General features: G+C 47.0%; 1 protein-coding gene, 1 non-coding gene and 1 pseudogene across 4 annotated transcripts in view; all 3 read right to left on the reverse strand.

Moving 5' to 3' along the window:
- Positions 1-211: 211 nt before the first annotated feature.
- IGF2BP1 (insulin like growth factor 2 mRNA binding protein 1) overlaps positions 212-21,098 on the reverse strand; it is a 58,470-nt gene continuing 37,583 nt past the window's right edge. For 2 of the 3 annotated variants that reach the window (XM_063655979.1, XM_063655977.1), the window contains 10 exons: positions 16,945-17,226; positions 15,309-15,443; positions 13,898-14,020; positions 13,019-13,154; positions 11,839-11,961; positions 11,303-11,422; positions 10,323-10,397; positions 9,367-9,498; positions 9,015-9,128; positions 212-6,025 (listed from right to left, as the gene is read on the reverse strand). In XM_063655979.1, the coding sequence (XP_063512049.1) occupies positions 5,933-6,025; positions 9,015-9,128; positions 9,367-9,498; positions 10,323-10,397; positions 11,303-11,422; positions 11,839-11,961; positions 13,019-13,154; positions 13,898-14,020; positions 15,309-15,443; positions 16,945-17,226 (1,333 nt within the window). In that variant the 3' untranslated portion in view covers positions 212-5,932. The remainder of the gene's footprint in view (positions 6,026-9,014; positions 9,129-9,366; positions 9,499-10,322; positions 10,398-11,302; positions 11,423-11,838; positions 11,962-13,018; positions 13,155-13,897; positions 14,021-15,308; positions 15,444-16,944; positions 17,227-21,098) is intronic. The other variant, XM_054459995.2, reaches the window with a different exon arrangement.
- Positions 17,245-20,646, reverse strand: LOC134738685 (COX assembly mitochondrial protein homolog; annotated as a pseudogene).
- LOC129018443 (U6 spliceosomal RNA) lies at positions 18,943-19,049 on the reverse strand. The gene has a single exon (XR_008495273.1). It is a non-coding gene; the product is annotated as a U6 spliceosomal RNA (small nuclear RNA).

The raw sequence follows: 21,098 nt of genomic DNA on the forward strand, positions 1-21,098 counted from the left end.
CACAGGAAGGACTCACTGGCAGGAATAGGGTGGGGGATGGGGTGAGACAAGCCAGGGGCAGACTGTGAAAGCTGTTACCTGTTAGAATAGCTAGCACGTTATCTTAAACAAGTGAAGAAAATCGCCAAAGAGTGAAACTTATTTGTGGGGGAAAAAAAAGCTTGGGAAATTAAAACAATCCAGTGGTCACTGGAAAATGTCTCCCTCTTCAAAAAAAAAATTTTTTTTTTGGTTTTTTTTAAATTTTATTTTTTGGAAAGTATTCTCAAGGTAATATTTTTTTCCTTTGGAAAAAGAAATCTTTTTCCCCCCCTAACCTAAGCAAGTGGAGTTGCCACTACCTAATTTATCTATTGTTTTGCTAAGAGGTAGATAAAACAAAAGTGAAATGGGGCTTCTATGAGGAGGTCCATTAGAGGGTGGGTGGGGAGGGGCTGGGATCGCCCAGTGGAACTCCCCCAACTACAAAGACGGCCTGAATGAGTCCAAGGACCAGGCCCTCAGACTCCCCCAGGGCAAAGGATCCTGCTTCACCTCTTCTCCTTCTAGAGCCAACTGGGCCTCCCTTGAAGACTGAAAAAGGGCCCAATGGAGGTGTAGGATCTCAAATAAACCCTGTTGAAGAGGTCTCAGCTCTGGCTTCCCCAGGCTTCCTGACTATGGGGCTGTGTGGTGGGTTCAAGGCCAAGCCCCAGGTCTCACTCTAGCCAGCCCCCTCTAGAAGGGAAGAGGCCATTCCTTTCCTCACCATCTGGTCCAACAAAGCTATAGAAAGTGAGAAGGACAAGCTGGAGGCCAAAGGGGTGACACATGGGCAAGGAAAGCAGAAAGTGGGGACCTCACGGCCAGCCCTCCCAGCCCAATCGATATGGGGGGGATCCTGGCAGGCCTGCCTGTTCCCCAAGGACAAACCTTTTGTGGCACAAGCCTCAACTCACTTGTCCTGGCTAGGATTCATACCCTTATGCACGAGTCCCTGCCCTTAGTTCCAATCTTACTGTAAGGATTGAGGTAGTTAATCCATTTATACTCGTAGCATCCATCACCTGCGGTTAATCAAAACACATGCTCCCAAAGAGCTTCCTGCTATTTCATTCAAGAAAAAAATTTTTTTTTCTTTTGTCCATCCGGAGTCAACCATACTAAGGCGCCAGCAAAGGCGCCATCAGACTGTGCCCCAAAGCGGTGCACAGGACCGAGGGTCAGGGCTGGGGCTATTGCCCCTAAATCCCCCTTCAGACATGAGGCCTCCTCCCTGTCCCGTACCCCGATAGAGAAGCCTTATGTATCCAAAGGAAAGAAACTGAAGTTTTCAGCTGGTGTTACTCTAAGTCTGAATACAGAGAAATGTTCTGCATCTAAATTATCGAGTATTTGGAAGGGAAATGGCTTTTATGTCCCCTGGCATTGATGAGGATTTTTTTTCAATCTTCCTGCAATTACTGTGACAGGCTGTGCTGTTTCCCTTCTTCTGGTTTTCAAGAAACAGGCAAACAGTCGAGTGGTTTGAATGGCAAAGCCACTAGGATCTCCCCATAAACACTTCAGGGGAAAGAAAGGAGAACCCCCACCCCTGATGAGAGGTGGGAGGAAGGGGTTGCCTAGAGGCACCAGCTTCTCCTGTGGAGCAAGAAGGCTCAAGCAGGCCCTCGGGGGCTCTGTGAGGTAGTTACTAGCACTGCTGGTTCCCAGTTTGGCAGAGGGTATGTCTGGGTTGGGAGGAGGGGAAGGCACGCTTGAGAGCTAACTGAGGCCCCTCCTCATTGCCCGTCTGCCAGGCCTGAAGGGAACTTGGCGGTGCTATCTCTGCAGTAGGGGCAGGGGACAGAGCAGTCCCACAACAGGGAGCTACCTGGAGCCCCAAACTTCCTCTCCTTCCCCAAAGTGCAACCAGGAGCCGATGGTCCAATTTCTCGGCTCCCTACCCCTTGGCTTGGCAAACACCACACCCTAGTCCCCCAGGAGCCTCTGAAGGGAAGGGCCTCGCCCTTAGCTCCCAGTTTCCAGGAGGCCTTCCTCCTCAGACAGCCAGGTATGTGTTGAAAGCTGGCTATTGCTTTGATTCAGGAACAGCCTCTCTCAGCCTCTGTCTGTCTGTCTTTGGCACAGAGGAAAATGGACACAGAACCAACTAGAGCATCCCCCTCCAGTGTTCTCTGGGTTTTAAATGGGGTCTTTTCTGCCAATAGTGAGGCATAAACAAGAATAGCTCCCAACTGCCTCCAGAAGGAGGGGGTCAGGAAAAAGGAAAAAAGATTGATAAGGACTGGGAGGAGGGGAGGAAAGTAGAAAAGGGCTATAAAACTCCCTGTCCTTAAAAATGGCTCTCTCCTAACCAGACCCCTCACAGGAGCTGAGTCCACAACCCAAACTGCAAAAGGCAACCAGACCCAAGAGGGGATTAAAGCCATTTGGGGTGTAACTGGCAGATGCAGCTTCAAAGTCAGTCAGTGAATCAAACCATTTTGGTTATGTGTTTCAAAGAATTTAAAAATATATCCTAAAGAGATGGTCCTTTCTTAAAAATATATATGTAGCACACACACACACATATATATCTTAGAGCACAGAAGCATTTTTTTTTTAAGTCACTCTTCTCAAATCATCCAAATCTCCCAAGTGCTTTTCGCGATAGCTTGTTATCTCACCAAGGATGGGGAAATGGAGGTGCTGAGCAGGAGGGCAAGGAGTTGCCCTAAGACCTAGCCTACGGGGCACAAGAGGGCCCGGCCCACCAAGACAGGTCCTTCATCCCACTAAACCTTAACCACCAAACCATGCTCCTTTTGCTTTCTGGTGGTATAACTTACACGATTTTCCTGCTGGGCAAATATCAACAATGAGTGGAGCCTTGCCTGATCCAAGCAAGTGAAGTTTTCCAGTCCCTTGCCACACACTTCCTGGTCTCTTCTGGGAGCTGAATCAGCCAACGGAAAAGGACTTGGGCTCAAGGTGTGAAGGGAGCAGGCCCCCAAGGAAACTGAACACTGCAACAATCACATTTCAGGTACTGTGGGATTTTTTTTCTTCTTCCTGATGATAGTCTGAACCAGATATCAAAGCATGCTTGCTGCTGGAAATTCACTTTAAATTACTAAATGGCCGACGTCTGAACGTTATCTGCTTTGTTTTGGGATAAAGCATATAGAGCCAGAGATGGAAAGCTGGGAGACCCTTTTTATGGTTGGGACAGGTGGAGAGGCTTAATTCTACTGGCCTGATGTGATCCCTAAATGTTTTTCTGCTTCTATTCAATTTGGGCCAGACAATTCTGGGGGCTACAAGGGAATGTCCTAGGGAGAAAGTGATAAGGCAGGAACCTGTCCCAGTCATGTCCCCATATGCCCTGCCCCTCCTTGCCACCAGCCACCCTAAATCAAGAATTCTCTAAGTTTGGGTCCACTTTTAAAATCAATTAGACCGATATAAAGAAGACAGGGAGACAGAAGTGGGGGCAGTTAACTAGTATCTGTTTGTCCCTTGGATCTATGGATATAGATTAAGAAGAATAGCAAGACGGAATTGAAATGAAACAATAACAAAAAAAAAAAATGAAAAGCATTGCAATGGCAAACCAGGTGGACCTCTCTGAGGGCGAGAGGGTGGCCTTGTCTTTCTTCCATGAACGGAATCTCAGCTCCCATATTTTTAGACGGAGAAATATAGGGTTTTTTTTAAAGGGTATATTTTTTAGTTATTATTTCTCTCCTCGATAAAACGGAGGCAATATTTTAAAATATCTCAACAGCACCACTGGTGGGAAAAGCTGGCTAAGATGCTGTTTAACCAAAGGAGGAAAGAGAGGAGACCAAGGGCCAGGTGGTTGGTTGTTGGGCATTGTTTAACCACTGAGAGCCCCCAGCTCCACTAGGCCTTTTAATCCTATCAGGTAGGATATTCCAGCAGTGGCCAGCAGCTGGGGCTCTAGAAGTCAGAGATAAGGGCCAAACAAGGCTCCGGGCTCTGCCCCTCTAGGCTCTCTCAAACCTGGGCCTTCCCTCTTAGCACTAGCCTCCTCCTAAGGGGGCAGCCCCCAAAGCCTTTCCCACCGGGCCTGTTCTCCATAGAGAGTTCCTAAAGGGTTACTGGCTCATGTTGTAAGAAATTATGAAACATAACTTTCTTGTTTTTTCTTTTCATTAAAAAAATAAAATATTCAAGACTATCAGCTTCTCTTTTGCTTTGCTTTTCTTTTTTATATAAAATATCAGCAAGCCGCAAAAAAACAAAAATCAAAAAAAAAATTTTTTTTAATGGGGTTGGGGGGAACAAAAAGGAAAATAATTGCTGAGGTAACTTCATACCTTGAGGTAGTTTACTTCGCACACAGCATTGCCTGACTACGCCCACATGTTGCGGTTGTCTTGTTGTTACTGTTGTTGCAATGTTGAAAGGAGGGGAACTCCACGCATGGGCTTTTCCATATGTAGAGAGGCCTTCCTCCCTTCCCAGCACACTTGATAACATTGTCCAGGGTAGCTAAAGTGCATTACCTGGCTAATATGCATTGTCAATCAGTATATTAGGAGGAGACGCCTAACCTCATTTAACTGATGGCTTCTGTCCCCCACAAGGGCTAAACACTCCATGGGATCTTATTAAGCCTGGTAAATTAATAAATTAAGCTTATTTACCCCTTGCTGTACAATGCTGCTGGTATTCTGAATTGTTTTTTAGACACACCTTTCATCATGCTGATAATGATTCATGGAGACAGAAGCCGTCAGTTAAAAATCCTCTCAGATACAAACAGAAGCAAGTACTCTCCAATTTACTGAATTTGCCAGATGATGGACTTTAGCTTTATCAGGAGCTCAGGGTTGGGTTCCAAGTCCCACCACCAAGGAAACAGTGCCGTGGCTGGGAGTGCCCCACAACCCCTGCCTCTAGGAACCAGCCCTTATGGGAGCACATGGGCTGGGGTGAGGGCACTGTGGCAGCCTTTGGGGCCACTCAAGTCCTCCATGGAACCGAGACTTTATCAAGGGGAGTTAGCGTCCCCTTCCCAGTGCTCATATCCAATCATTAAAATAGACTTTAAAAAAATATAAAATCCGCCTGAGAACGATGGGAATCAGGGACAGTGGTCAGCCCCTACCCTGCTGAGCATTCAATACCACCTATGTGCACCTGGACATAATGTGAAACCTACACGGGAGAGGGACGTGAATGTGGTGGGGAAGCCCCAGCTGAGTGGGGAAATTTCAGTTGTGCCAATTTGAAGATGGTGATCTGGCATAGATCAGCCACAAGGGCACTCCTTTTAAACGTGGATTATTATGTATTTTAACCATCTTTCTCCCCATTTTCCCCTCTTCTTCATTCTCTATTGGTTAGGGAGTGACCGGAATTAATCTACAGATACTGACAGTTCTTTTCCCTTGAGTCAATACTGTAAGCAAAGCAATGCATTCGTTCGCATTTTTTTCTGGTAGCAATAAAGATAAAAAAATTAGTGTAAATATAGAAAGAGGCAGTAAATGGAGGTATTTTAATCAATTACCCAAGTAGGGGGAAGAAGATTAGAAAAACATTAAGGTCAAGAAATGAACCATCCTTTAAGGCTCATTAAAACACCTCTCTGCATGTTTTTAAAACCTGAAGGAAATTTTATTTTTCTTCCCACTGAGGTGTAATCCACCCTCTTGGTGGGGCCTGGAGAGCTTCTTTAAACAATCCACGTTTAAAAGTGCCTTGCGCTAGAATTTCTGACACCCCGAGGGGCAGACAGTGTTGGGCCAATTGGGTGGGTGTTTGGGGCTGAGAGATCAGGGTTCCTCACTGGAACATCTTTCTCAATCAAGTGGGCAAACCTGATCTACAGCCCGGCCCAGGTGTCCCGGATTCCCACTCATTCTCAGGCCTGCCGGGGAGAGCACACTCGATTTCTGCCCGTTGTTATCCTGGACTCGAAGGGACAGGGAGGGGCTGGTCACTTCCTCCGTGCCTGGGCCTGGTTACTCTGTCCCTTCTGATGCTGCTGCTTAACCTGGGCCAGGATGTCTCGGATCTTCCGTTGAGCCATCTGCAGCAAGAACAGGCAAGAGGGTGGGTGTGAGGACCACCAAGGAGACAGCCTTCCACAGAAGAGAGGTCATCAGGTCCAGACACAGGCAATAAACAGAACAGGTCACACAGGACTCAGAAGAAAGATAAAGAAGAATAATGAGGGTTGGGGTGACCTTACATTTCTTTGCCTCCAGTGGAGCCTGAGTATCCCCTGGAAAATACAGCAAACGTGGTGGGTGTTAAGTGGGAGATGGGGTTGGGGGACATGAAGGAAGGAGAAACAGTAGTATCAATCCATTCATCAGAATTTAAAACTTGACAAAGTTGATAAACATTACCAAACCCAAAACAGAATGCCTAGAGTTTCTAGGCAGAAATGTATTACACATTGCAGAGCAGTGGTCCCCAACTGTTCTGGCACCAGGAACTGGTTTCATGGAAAACAATTTTTCTTCCACAGATGGAGAGGGTGGTGGGGAAGTGGTTTCAGGATGAAACCTCAAATCAGCATGCAGTAGATTCTCATAAGGAGTGTGCAATCTAGATCCTTCACATGCACTGCGCATCCCTCGAGCACTTCACAACAGGGTTCGCCCTCCTATGAGAATCTAATGCCGCCCTGATCTGACAGGAAGCAGGGCTCAGGAGGTAATGCCCGCTCGTCTGCCACTCACCTCCTGCTGTGTGGCCCAGTACCACTCTGTGGCCCGGAGTTTGGGGACCCCTGTTGTAGAGGGTCGTAACTTAGGAGATATCATCACAAATCCACGCTTCATTTTAATACCCCAGGAAAAGGAATAATATGTCTAGATATGGCCAGGCGCACGGTGGCTCATGCCTGTAATCCTAGCGCTTTGGGGAGCTGAGGCGGGTGAATCACCTGAGGTCAGGAGTTCAAGAGCAGCCTGGCCAACACGGTGAAACCCCATCTTTATTAAAAATACAAAAATTAGCCGAGCATGGTGACGCGCACCTGTAATCCCAGCTACTTGAGTGGCTGAGGCAGGAGAATCACTAGAACAGGGGAGGTGGAAGTTGCAGTGAACTAAGATTGTGCCACTGCACTCCACCCTGGACAATACCCTGGACACTCCATCTCAAAAAAAAAAAGTAAAAATAAAAAATAAAGTCCAGATATGGGTTAGTCAAAAAGCATAAATTACAGAAGCTTCACTGTGAAAATGGACAAAATACCCAATCTTTTATTATTTCCTTCTTAAAAGGTTCTTCCCTAAGAATAAAGTTTTATAAAGGACATCAACTGCAAAATGGGATTCACTTCATAGAATGAAGACCAGAATGTCTCCTTTCCATAAACAAGTGCTTCCTTTCCTGGTTAAAGAGGAAGCTGAGGCTGGGCGTTGTGGCTCATGCCTGTAATCCCAGCACTTTGGGAGGCTGAGGCAGTGAGATCACTTGAGCCCAAGAGTTTGAGACCAGCCTGGGCCACACGGTGAAACCTCATCACTACAAAAAAATACAAATATTAGCTGAGTGTGGTGGTCCCTGCCTGTAGTCCCAGCTACTTGGGGGGCCTGAGGTGGGAGGATCACTTGAGCCTGGGAGGTAGAGGCTGCAGTGAGCTGTGGTCACACCATTGCCCTCCAGCCTGGATGGCAGAGTGAGACCCTGTCACAAAAAAAAAAAAAGGGAAGTTGATCTAGGTTGGGAAAATAATGTGGAAGTCAATAAGAGGTCCAACTCCATCAACCCTGGCTTGATGTTTTACATAGCTTTTCATTTAATTCTCATTCTGATCAGCTAAAATTGCTTCAGTGTTTAATATTAATATATCCTGGCTTTATGCATCTTTGGATGTATCATTTACTCTCTTTAAAAAAAAAACAGCTGAATTAAAGATTCACATTTACCCTCTTAAGCTTCATATATAAAATGAAATTGTTGTGAGAATTAAATGAATTAATATACATAAGCCACATAAAACAGTGCTGGGTATATCAAAGGCATCGATACATCTTAGATATTATTATTATTATGGCTCTTATTAATACTTCTCTTTTGTTATTTTTTATATATATATATATAGTTGAGATGTAACTAAAGCCTCTTATTAATACTTCTCAAAGGGTTATCAGAGAAAGTTACTTATCCAAGGTCACATAGCAGAAAGGCTATGTATGTGAAGTTTGAGGTCAAAGCTCCCTGGCTCCAAAACCTTCATACTTGATGCTATACTATATGGCACTGGAAGCCAGAAAACCAAGAGCCAGTTTACCCCAATTGCTGTAGCAGCCCCAGCAGACCACAAACCTGCTAAAATCTGGATATCTTCTATGAATTGTAGGAACTGTGATCAACAGTCTCCAAAGTTCCCTTCCAGTTCTAACACTGATGGATTTAAGACTTTAGGAAAACACCATTAGCTGCCAACCACCTGTTTGCTTGCCTTGCTGAGGTTCAGCAAAATTTGAACCTGATAGTGGCCTTCCCTTCCATGCTCTGGAGCCTGTCCGAGTGCTGAACGGCAATGATGAGTTCTGGGAAAGGAATGGGAGGGTGGAAGAGCAGAAACCAGGGAGAGAACAGCCATTCTGCGAAAGGCAGAGGGACTACATTTCAAAAATGCAATCAATCCAGGGTGTTAGTACTGTTATCATTATTCCATGAACAAAACCAATCTTCTTTCATAACCAGTGCAGAAAGGGGTTAGGGAGGGGCTAACATAGAATGTATATATATATATATATATATTTTAATATACATTTATATATAATGTTATTTATATATATATATAAAATGTTATATACAATATATGTACATTAAACTTGTCAAATCACTTTCCCTAGAGAGTAATAAGAGGGAATATGTCATCTACACATCCCACTTCTGCACCTGAAAGAGGGCAATAACCTAGCCCAGAGGCAGGCAGATGTGGCTGAGGCCCCAGGACTTGTCAAGGTCATGAAGGCCAACCTCTGGAGTCTCTGCTTCTCTGCTCCCTGGGCACCTGCAGCCCTCCCGCAATGGCAGAGCACCATATGTACCTGACTGGCATAGAAATGTCCGATGATTTTCACGATGACCTGGTCATTCTCATCAGGGGTCTGGTCTCTTGGTACTACCACCTCAGCTGCCGTCAAATTCTGCAACTCGTTCACCTGGGGGTAGCCAGAGAGGAGCTCAGGGTGCCATCAAGAAAGCATGGGTGGGGTTGGAGGGAGGAGCCAGGGTGACTAGTGGGGAGAACCTGGAAGAGTCAGGACCTGAGCTTGGGTAGTAGAATCAAGTAAATGAGCAAATCAGGAGTCCTGAGGCTGAGCAGTACAGGAGGCCAGAGAGAGCTGCTGAGATTGGAGACCAAGGCCCAGGGCTTTCAACCTAGCCCTCACAGCTCACCGTTTTTCCTCCTTTGCCAATGACCCGGCCAGCTGCTGATGCTGGCACACGTATGTGGGTCTCCAGCTTCACTTCCTCCTTGGGACCAAAGAAGTTCTCCTCCTTGAGTTTGCCATAGATTCTTCCCTGAGCCTGAGAAGAGGAGGTAATTGTTAATCAGTGGTTCATATATCTGTGACAAAAGGGAAAAGTGGGAAAAAGGAAGCTCCAGCCCATATTTTCTGGCCCACAGGCCCTCCCCATCCTAGGCGGGCTAACCGTCTAAGGCAGGTGAAGGGCAAGGCTCAGGTGGGCAGCTTGTCAGCATTCCTTCTGCTTAGCTATCATACTGGAAACCCTGGGTGGAGATTATGAGTTATGAGTAACTGAATAAACACTTCCCAAGGGAAAAAATAGTTCCCAGAGGAATCTAATTCACAAGCTACAAACCAGACCTATGGAGTCTGGACGTGGCACTGACCAGCATTTCAAGGCCCTGAATAGCAACTAATCAAGTCACACAGACAGCAGGCCTGTCTGACTCTCCAGTGGCCCAGAGAGCTGTCCCAGTCCTCTATCCTCACATATATTAGGTTAAGCTAATTGATGGTTCATTTTTTGGCTGTCTGATCAGAAGTTCAAGAACCTTAGGATTTAGTGGGGACATAAAAGATGAGAATTTGGCATTAAAGGCCTTCCTCAGAAATGACAGCAGAGTGCAAATAAGATGCCCTCAGACTTCTTTCCTTCCCATCTTCTTCTATGGATCTTACAAAGGGAAGACAAAGTCGACAGAAATCCAGTTTGATGTCAATTTGAAAATAGCTCTGCAGCCCTTTATCCTGCATGGAAGGCTTAAAGATGTGATGAGGACTTGACGGCTAATGGGAAACTGCCCCAGCCTTTTTCCTACCTCAGGAGAAATACCCAACCTCAATTCCTCCATGTTCAGCTTGGAAAACAATAAAGACCAAAACCTTGAATTGGGCCTCTGGCGGTCCAGTGATGATAACCATACGAACTTTGGAGTCAGGTGTTTCGGGTGGTGCAATCTAAAAAGCAAAAAGCTAGTCAATGAAGGACCCTCTATGGGAAGACCCCCACCATGTCCACTTCATCCAGTTCCCCTTCTACCACCCTTACTCCCAACTACCCATTCTGAAGACTTAGGGAAGGAAGAACAAAGACCCTGAAGCCCAGATCATTACGCCTGCACACCAGAATTATTAGGAGGGCGGAGATGGTCAGTTAGAAGGATTGGCTTCAATGACACTTTCTAAGTAGGGCCTCCTGCCCCCTCCACTTACCAATCTCCCAGAGAGGTTTCAGTGGAGTCTTGCCAACAGGCAAGGACACAAATGAAATGACCAATGGATAGAGGGCAGTGACTGAACCTCCACTGGAGAACAATCAAGGTTTTTGCTCAAAGCTTTTAAGACAACTAAAGCAACTGGATTTAGGTTTGTGAAAATTTAACAGCATCCTTGTTTCACTGTGACAGTTTCTCCCTTCTCTCTCCCCTGGACCTTGGCCAGGGAAGGTGACAGACAACTAACACTTACTTGGTGTTAGTATGTGAGCAAAGGGCTTTGGCTGCATAGCTTCATAATATTGTACTGATGAGGAAAGTGAGGCTCAGATCATATAGTGTACTGGGGGAAGGGGTGATGAGGTGGATCTTGGATTTGAACCCAAGTCAATTTGTGTTAGAACCTAAGTTCTCTTTCTACGTTATAATCCTGCCCCTGCCCAGCCTGAAAACCCAGAAGCACTGAAGCCACCCCATGGGGACCAAGCAAGGTCAAAAACAAAGAGGACTTCGATTCCATGAGGGAAAGGTCCCTCACATGACACACAGAATTCTCAAATAAGTAGGGGGAATATGGGAGAAGTACAGAGTGATAAAAGCACAGCCCCCTCTCTTTCCAGAAACAGGAAGACCCACAGAGCAGATCACCTTGATGGAGGCGCTGGCAAACCGGGAGAGCTGTTTGATGTGCTGCCCCTTCTTGCCGATGATGGCACCCACTGCCTGGGCGGGGATAAACACCTGCACCATCTCCTGCTCGGGAGCCTGCTGCCAGGACAGGGGGCGTTATTACCAGGGGGCCCAAGTAGCATGGCCCAGAAACCCTCCACTCCCCTGCCTTGCATCCTCAAGGAGGAAGGAGTACAGGCACCAAACCGCCACCCTGGGCTGCCAAGGGATGCTGTGAGCTCTTTAGCTCTTCCTATGCCCAGTAGGGCTAAAGGGAAGAGGCCAGGAGAGAGTAAGGGAACAGTGCTGTCTATGCCCCGGGAGCATTCTAGGCAGACATTTGGGAGCCTCAGAGCCAGTGGCTAGGAGCACTGGAGAGGAGGGACGCCTCTGAGACCTTCCTTCCCTCTCCCTGCAAACTTGCCAAGCATCCAACTCCCATAGCATGCTGGGTCCCCCTTAAGGGAGGCCACATATGGGCCCAGGGGTCCCGTGTAATAAGATCTTCTACCTACCATAAAGGAGCTATAGGGAGCAGCCCCGGTAACGCTGCTGGGAGGCGGCGGGACTGCGCTGGACGAGGCTGGGAAAAGACCTACAGCAGCCAGGTTCAGGCCAGGGATCAGGTGAGACTGCAGCTGGGGAAGAAAGGTGAGGAGGAGGAGTCAGCACACCCTGACAGTGCCTTATGTGTGACCCTGGCTGTACAAAAGGCGAGTAGCCCCAGGGGGAAGTGGGCCAAAAACATGAATTACATACTTTTGCACAAAAGCCTATTTTGTGCTTTTCATACACTCTCACCTACACACTTCGGGTGTGGAATTTTAAGTGATATGATGTTCTCACTGGACTAAGGGCTAGCAATTGCAACCAGAAATGCCAAACAGTTGTACACCCTCAGGAGTCCTTCCTCTCTGGCTGTTCAGACTGCTGGAGACAGATGATAGGCCCATGACACTGTACTATAATCCCCCTATATGAGAAAAAGGCGTGGAGACAGAGTTCCATTTGACTTCTAGGACTCTGGTTCTAAACATTTTTGGTCCTGTACCCCAACCCCAAGTCTCCTTTAAAAATCAGATGAGTTGTGTGCAGTGGCTCATGCTTATAATCCTAGTACTTTGGGAGGCCAAGGCAGGAGAATCGCTTGAGCCCAGGAGTTCGAGACCAACCTGGGTGACACAGCAAGACCCTGTTTCCAAAAAATAAAAATTTTTAAAAATTAGCTGGGCATGGTGGTGCACACCTGTAGTCTCCTAGATACTTGGGAGGCTGAAGCAGGAGTATCCCTTGAGCCCAGGGGGTCAAAGCTGCAGTAAGCTATGATTGCGCCATTGTGCTCCAACCTGGGCAACAGACCAAGACCCTGTCTCAAAAAAGTAAAATAAAAATCAGATGAAAACGATGGACCCCCCCCCCCCATTTCAATAAAGTGCACACAAACACAAATTGTACACATACTTGGAATCACAGGACTCAAAGCCCAAGACTGGACCCCTACTATAGGAACCAGGTGAAGAATCCTTGCTAATTAAATACTATTTAGATACTATTTCTGACAGTCGAAGTCCAAAAGCATCAACTAAAGCTCTAAGGCCACACGGCACAGGGCACATGTCCATCACCCTGCACCCCACAAGTTGCTGTTGCTAAGACTCAGGAAAGGATAAGCAGAGGGTACTACCCAGCACTCACGCTCATGGCAGCCACATCATTCTCATAGGCCTCCCGAACCTTCTTCATTATTTCCTGCTCGGCCCTGCAACAATTCTCGATGGCTCCCTTCACAGTGATAGTCCTCTCAGGGTTGTAAAGGGTAAGGTCTTGCAACCTGGCAGAAAGAGCAGAGTCGTGTCCTTTCACTGGCAGGCCAGGACCAGGCCCCAGCAGGAACAAAGACGAGAGGCCAGCTGAGTCATAGGCCCACCATTTTCTGCAGCCTATTCAACTTCTGGCAAATAACTCTGCAACCCCAGTCTTTGGTGTTCCCAGTTTGTAACCAGGGCAGGGAGTAAGATGGAGGGAGATGACAACACCTAACTCAAACTCCTCTGTTAGCAATGGATCCAATCTCAGATTATGGTTGTGCCTCCAAGTTTCCCCATTGATTCTACATAATCCATGTCCTATACCTTTTTGGACAAGAGCAATTACTTTGCCCACAGATAATCTGATGAAACGAAGAAGCACACTGCTTGCAGGAGCAGCCCACCACAGACAGAAAAGGGCCAAGGTCACATCTCACAGTGACAGACAAGCCTAAAGCCCTGAGTCCCTGGCGCCTAGCTGCAGGCTGTCCACGAGCCACAGGGAAAGAAGGCTGTGATGTGGTTGGACCTGGACTGTAGAGGCAGCACCTTACAACACCCCCACCCCATATGGCAGTGGGAATGGGCAGATTCAGTCCTTACAGGGATTTTTTTAAATGCTCTTTACCACTTCAACTGTTTTTCTTCAAGAGGCAGAAAGAGCATCCATTTTAAAAGAGCACATGTCAAGGTTCCATGATGAAATACTGACCCTGGCCCCCATGCATCCCCCACTCATAAACAGGGAAATAGAAGAGAGCCTTACGAGGAGATGGTGATTTTTGTCTCGGTATCTTGCTCTACCTTCTTCAGGTTCCGTCCTTCCTTGCCAATGAGACGCCCTACAAAGTTATTATGGGCCAGGATCTTCAGGGGAACCTCATCAGCCCTTGGGAAGACAAAGGAAGAAGTGGAAGACAAGAGCTCCTTCAATTGTGGGCATCATGAAGACTCAATCACCATGCCACCCCGGACTTGGCATTTCCAAGTAAAACATCTCAGAACTTATCAAACTGCATACTTTAAAAATATGTATGATTTATTACACATCAATTGAACATCAATAAAGCCAATTTGTTTTATTTTATTTTTTGAGACAGGGTCTCACTCTATCACCCAGGCTGGAATGCAGTGGCACTATCAAGACTCATCACAGCCTTGACCTCCTGGGCTCATGCAATCCTCCCTTCTCAGCCTTCCAAGTAGCTGGGACTATACACACAGGCCACAACGTCCAGCTAATTTTTCTATGTTCTGTAGAGGTGAGGTTCCACTATGTTGCCCAGGCTGGTCTAGAACTCCTAGCCTCCAAAGTGCTGGGATTAGAGGCATGAGTCACTGTGCCCAGCTAATAAAGCTATTTTAAACAGCACAAGTGTGTAAAGGAACATGTGTAAGCAGATTCCTTGCATCACTGTTTTCTGATAAGGAAAAGTTTAAAACAATTTAAACACCCATCAAGAAATAGGAGATTGATTACATGAACTATGAATAGCTATACCGTGGAATTCTATGCAGCTATAAAAATAATGCGGTCTGTCCATATGTACTAATATATGTGCTGATACAGAAAATGAAAATATAGAACAGCCTGTTCAGTGTGATTCTCTTTGAGCTAAAACACATGTGCACACACGCACACATGAATACACACAGGCACACATATCCGTACATGCAGGCACGCATACACAATATACACACACCTGTGAGTGCACAGAACTTCTAGGAGGTCACACAACAGGAATAAGAAGGGGTGGGGTGTGGTGGCACATGCCTGTAATCCCAGCTCTTTGGGAGGCTGAGCTGGGTGGGTCACTTGAGTCCAGGAGTTCAAGACCAGCCTGGGTAACATGGCAAAACCCCATCTCTACAAAAATCACAAAAAACTAGGCAGGCGTGGTGGTGCATGCCTGTTGTCCTAGCTACTCAGAAGGCTGAGGCGGGAGGATCCCTTGAGATCCGGAGGCAGAGGTTGCAGTGAGCTGAGATCATGCCACTGTACTCCAGCCTAGGTGACAAAGTCCTGTAAGAAAAAAGATTTTATTTCTCAGTTTACATCTTTTTGTGCAATTGCTGACTGTATTTCTTATATGTCTGTATAAAAGCTTGAAAGTTGAGTTAGGGAGGCTCAACTGGACTAGCAGTCCCTGAAGATCCAAGAAAAGCTGGAGACTTACGTTTTGGTGTCCTTAGCCTCTTTATGCATAATCTCCAAGATCATCTTACAAGCGGAGGAGCAGCCCTCAGGCGTGGAGTGCACACTGATGGCTTTTTCAGCTGCACCTGCGTTCTCCTTCCTATGCACGTCTATCCTGGGGCCACAAGGACAAGGCTAGTTAGTTGTCCCCAGTGATACCAGTACTTCAGGCTCCCCACCCCACTACCCCTCCTCAGTCAAAGGCATAGAACCTGCTCTTCTTGGAACAAGGACAATCAAGTACAACTTTGGGAAGGGCAATGAAAGGACTGGAAAAATATGACCCGTCTGTTACTCTGGAGTCTGTCTCAGACCAGCAGTGTCTCAATCCACAGGTGGTTGGTAGCCAGGCACGGTAGCTCACGCCTGTAATTCCGGCACTTTTGGAGGCCGAGGCGGGTGGGTTACTTGAGGCCAGGAGTTTGAGACCAGCCTGGCCGGCATGGTGAAACCCCGCCTCTACTAAAAATACAAAAAAATTAGCTGGGTGTGTTGGTGCACATCTGTAATCCCAGCTACTAAGGAGGCTGAGGCACAAGAATTGCTTGAACCTGGGAGGAGGTGGCAGTGAGCTGAGATCACACCACTGCGCTCCAGCCTGGGTGACGCAGTGAGACTCTGCCTCAAAAAATAAAATAAAAATAAATAAATAAATAAGCGGTGTTTGGGGACAAGAACACAGCCTATGACACAAATGCAGGGGTGGGAATTACCAGCCCACAGCTCCAAAGCTGCATTTCTGCTTGAATTCCATATGTCCCCCTTGAGACAAAAATAAAGAGAAGACACAGTGCCCCAAACTCAAAGTAAATAACAAGATTTACTATGATAAGCACATAATAGGACCTGTTCTTTGCCACTGAGTACACTGATCAGATATAAAGATTAGAGAAAAGGCCGGGTGCGGTGGCTCAGGCCTTTAATCCCAGCACTTTGGGAGGCTGAGGCAGCCGGATCACGAGGTCAGGAGTTCGTAACCAGCCTGACCAACATGGTGAAACCCTGTCTCTACTAAAAATACAAAAATTAGCTGGGCACAATGGCACGCGCCTGTAATCCCAGCTACTCGGGAGGCTGAAGCAGGAGAATCGCTTGAACCCGGGAGGCAGAGGTTGCAGTGAGGCGAGATCGCACCACTGCACTCCAGCCTGGGCAACAGAGCAAGACTCTGTCTCAAAAAAGAAAAAAAGATTAAAGAAAGAAGGTGGCAGTGGCAGAATGGGAGATGGGACACAATTATGAGGGTCCTAATTTTGGACAGGTTGGCCAGCCCTGTTAACACACTAAGTGGTCACGAAATCACAGAGCACTGAGTGGCTGACTCATCAAAATGAGATTTGCTTGGAGACTTTTTTTATGAAACTTCACATGAGAAATTATAGAACCTCTCTTGCTAATACAAGTGTGTGGCCTAGCACCCCAGACCCATTCTCCCTCCCTATCTGCCCTCCCTTTCCCAGGAGGCTGGTATTGGAAGCAGTGACCCCTGAATGCTCCAGGCAACATTTCCTTAAAGGTAAATGTTGATGTCTCCAGCATGCTTCCAGGAGGCCTCTTTAGGTACCAACCACTGTTCCCTAGCACCCAGCCTCCATTCCCCAAGAGCCAAGACTCACTTGGACTGGGTCTGTTTTGTGATGTTGCGGATGGTGGCCCCCTCCTTGCCAATGATGGCACCCACATACTGGGTGGGCACCAGGAGCCGAAGGGGGATGTCCACTTGCTGCTGCTTGGCTGGGGCCCCCGCTGCCACAGGTGAGCCCTGGCGGGGCTGACCCCGAGAGCCAAAGCCCCCTCGGCGCCCATTCTCAGGTCCCTGTGCTATCTGCTCATCAGGGATATAGGAGACCTTCAGGGCATGGTTCTCCAACTGGTGGCCATTCAGCTTCATGATGGCTCTGGGGACAGAATGAGAGTCTACAGGTCATTCCAATCCATGCCAATCATACCAGATGCTCTCTTGGCCAAAGCACTCTAGTAAGTTACAGCTTGGAACACACTAAAGAAAAGGAGATAGTTACCTGCCCACTACCTCCACCTCCATTTTTCAGAACTTTCCAGTCTAAATGGCATCAAAGACTTCAAAGGAAAAGTAAATAAATACAGTGTTCCCTAACACTTAGTTGGGATTTATTGTTCACAAAGGCCTTCCACTGGAACCATCAGAGAAATGGGCTTCCAGTCCAATAGAGAGTATAGGGTTCTGCCAGCCCAAAAAGGAAGAGCAAGCCATAGATCTCAAAGTACTCCCATGCCAATTGGAAAGCCTACCACAGACCTGAAGAGGCTCCACAGAGCTAACACATACACTTTCCGGATTGAGGAATCCCTACTACAGGGTGAGGAAACCAACCGCTAACTACTACATAATCCTAACTTTAGACATGATGAAACCAAGGTCAAAGGAGATTGAAATGTATACATGTAGAATTCAAATTTTAATCCTGCCCTAATGAAGTGTGGGGTTTATTTTTGTTTTTGAAATAAAAGATCTTTATTTCAGATAAAAATTAATATTTCCATAATTAGGGTAAAGCAAACACATATTCTTGAGTCCATTATTTAAGGAAACTTATACTATAAATGACTTCCATGAATATTAGAGTTCCTGAATATCATTTGAATATTTGCCTACAGGCTTATGGAAGTTTCTGTAGCCTTCTCTTTGTAGAAATTCCAGTTTTTCTGAATTCTTCCTTCCTTCAGGTATTCCATTTTGCATTCTTCATAAAAGGCTGGATCATTATAGTGAGCAGTTAAACGTCCTTTCAATAGAGAATTTTCTTTCCAGCATTTTTCTACCGTAAGGATTCCAGAGTTCTTGCAACATTTGGTAAAATCTTGAAGTTGTTCAGAACACCTCTCTCTGGCCTCTTCTCTCATTACTTTAGGGATCCAAACATCTTTTTCAACATGTCTGAAATGCTGCTTTAAAACTTGCAGCATCTTCCCATTGTTTTTTATACAAAATTCAAACTCCTTGAAATGCTTGAAATGGTTTACATGACATTTCATGATTCACAACTGAAACCCCTCCATAGCCATGGCACACACTCCTCTTTGATCTCAATTCTTTCTGGTGGCCTTTGCTTAAGCCACTGTTTTTTGTTTTGTTTTGTTTTTTTCTTGAGACAGAGTTTCGCTCATTGCCCAGGCTGGAGTGCAATGGCGTGATCTCAGCTCAGTGCAACCTCCGCCTCCCGGGTTCAAGCCTCAGCCTCCCGAGTGGCTGGGATTACAGGCATGCGCCACCATGCCCCGCTAATTTTGTAATTTTAGTAGAGATGGGGTTTCTCCATGTTGGTCAGGCTGGTCTCGAACTCCCGACCTCAGGTGATTCGCCCGCCTCGGCCTCCCAAAATGCTGGGATTACAGGTGTGAGCCATCGCCCCCGACCCAAGGCACTGTTTTTCAAATTTCAGGGCAACCCATCAGAGAGAGAGTTGTTAAATTAATCTGCCAGGTTGAACGCCATCGTGTCGGGTGGAGAAGCAGCAATTGAGGAACTCTTCTAATGAGCTGCTGGTGCACAAAAAAAAACAAACACGCAGTCTCGAAATTTTAGCTCCTCCGCAGTCCCCCATTGTCTTTTTTTTAATTTTTATTTATTTATTTTTTTGACGGAACGCTTCACAAATTTGCGTGCCATCTTCGCGCAGGGGCCATGCTAATCTTCTCTGTACCGTTCCAATTTTAGTGTATGTGCTGCCGAAGCGAACACCTCCGCTGTCTTTTGTGCTACCTCTCCTTCCAGAGTCTCCAGAGACCCCTAACTACCCACTTGGCTCTGGGGCCACAATCTCACAACGCTCCCCCAACCCAATGGGGTCCGCCAGCGCGGGGCTATAATACCACACACCACCAGCAGATGCCGCAGCCCCAACACTTCACAAAGCCAACTTTCAAAATTACCGCTGGCAGCCATTTACTACCTGCTATATACTTGCCAAGCTCTACGCCGGTCGCTTCCAGTCAACCCTGCACCAGTTGGCCCAGCTGGGAAATGCGGCCACCGTAAGGATTAAGTTAGTAAAATGGTACACAGTGCCATAAACAGTGACTGGCTGGCGGTGTGAAATTACCAGGCCGAGACCAGCCTGGAGCCGCGGCCTCCACTCCCGCCTAATGCAGTCCCGGGCCCTCCCACAAGGAGGTCCGGCCCCCGGGGTTGCCTTCCAGACAGTTGGGGCTTTTGTCCATTTTCCTATCGCCTGCCACCAAGCTGCTGCTATGTATCCCGGCTGGAATCTGACTCCCCCTCCAGCAAAGTGGTGGGGGCGGGCCCGGGTCGGGGAGGCCACATCACCAGCTTCCTGCAGGAACTTCCAGAAGGCGAGCAGCCCAGAAAATGGCACGGGCGGCCGCCCAGGGGAGACCTCAGAGGGCAGGGCATCCCCGTTCCCAGGTGCCCCAGCCACCCCCACCGCTGCAGGTGCACGCCCGCAGGGAGGGGCCACGTGGTGGGGCCCCACGTGCGTGTGGGGAGACTGCGAGGTCCCCGCCTACCCACCGCAGGCCACTGCCCCAGACCGCTGCCACCTCCCAGCGTACCTCGCATCCGCGTCTGCCCAGGCTCCCAGGGCAAAGATAACTGAGTTAGGACACCAGTATTCCAATCTTAGTTCTACTGCTCACTAGCTACATGAAGCAGGAAACTTACAACCTAGTCTAGACCTAAGTCTCATCAACTGTAAAGGAAAACTGATACTTGTGCCCTGCCTACCTTACAGCTAATACATTTAGGTCTGTAATCCATTTTGAATTAATTTATGTGTTCAGTGTAAGGTAGAAGTCCAAATTCATCTTCTGTCATGTGGATATCATCGAACTGCCCCAGCATCATTTGTTGAAAACACCTTATCTTTCCTAATAAACTGTCTTTTTAGCACTTTGTGTGAAAATAAAAACCAGCCGATCATAAACGTAAAGGCTTTTCTAGGCTCCATTGATCAGTATGTTTATCCTGACGCCAGTACCACACTAATTTGATTACCATAGTTTGATGTAAGTTTTAAAATTCGGGAGTTTAATTCTTCTTTGTTCTTCTTATTCAAGACTGTTGAGGTTTTTCTGCATTTCCTCAAGATCAACTTGTCAATGTCAGCCGAAACTGCATATCTTACGGGATTTATGTGACAATCACAAGTGAAAACATGTAATAAATTAAGGGATTTGTCATTTTTACACCAATTAAGTCTGGCACCTCCTTTGGTTGAATCCACCTATGTGGATTCGATCTTGAAAAGTTTTGTGTTTTTGGTTTTTCTTTTTTTTTTTTTTTTTTTTTTTTGAGACAGGGTCTTACTCTGTTACCCAGGCCAGAATTCAGGGGCATGATCTCAACCCACTGCACCCTCCACCTCCACCTCCACCTCCTGGGCTCAAGCAATCCTCCCACCTCAACCTGCTGGGCATGTGCCACCATGCCCAGCTAATTTTTGTAGAGATGGGGTTTTGCCATGTTGCCCAGGCTGGTCTTAAACTACTGAGCTCAAGCAACCCGCCCTGCATCGGCCTCCCAAAGGGCTAGAATTACAAGCATGAGCCACCAAGCCCGACAGCATTTTTTAAGATTTTGAGGTTGTTTTTTTTTTAAAAAAAAAGGCCAAGTGTGGTGGCTCATGCAGGTAATCCCAACACTTTGGGAGGCCAAGGTGGGTGGATCACCTGACGTCAGGAGTTCAAGACCAGCCTGGCCAACATGGGGAAACCTCGTCTTTACTAAAAAATACAAAAAATTGCCAGGCATGGTGGCAGACACCTGTAGTCC

Source organism: Pongo pygmaeus, chromosome 19 (assembly GCF_028885625.2).
Source record: "Pongo pygmaeus isolate AG05252 chromosome 19, NHGRI_mPonPyg2-v2.0_pri, whole genome shotgun sequence".
Lineage (NCBI taxonomy): Eukaryota > Metazoa > Chordata > Mammalia > Primates > Hominidae > Pongo > Pongo pygmaeus.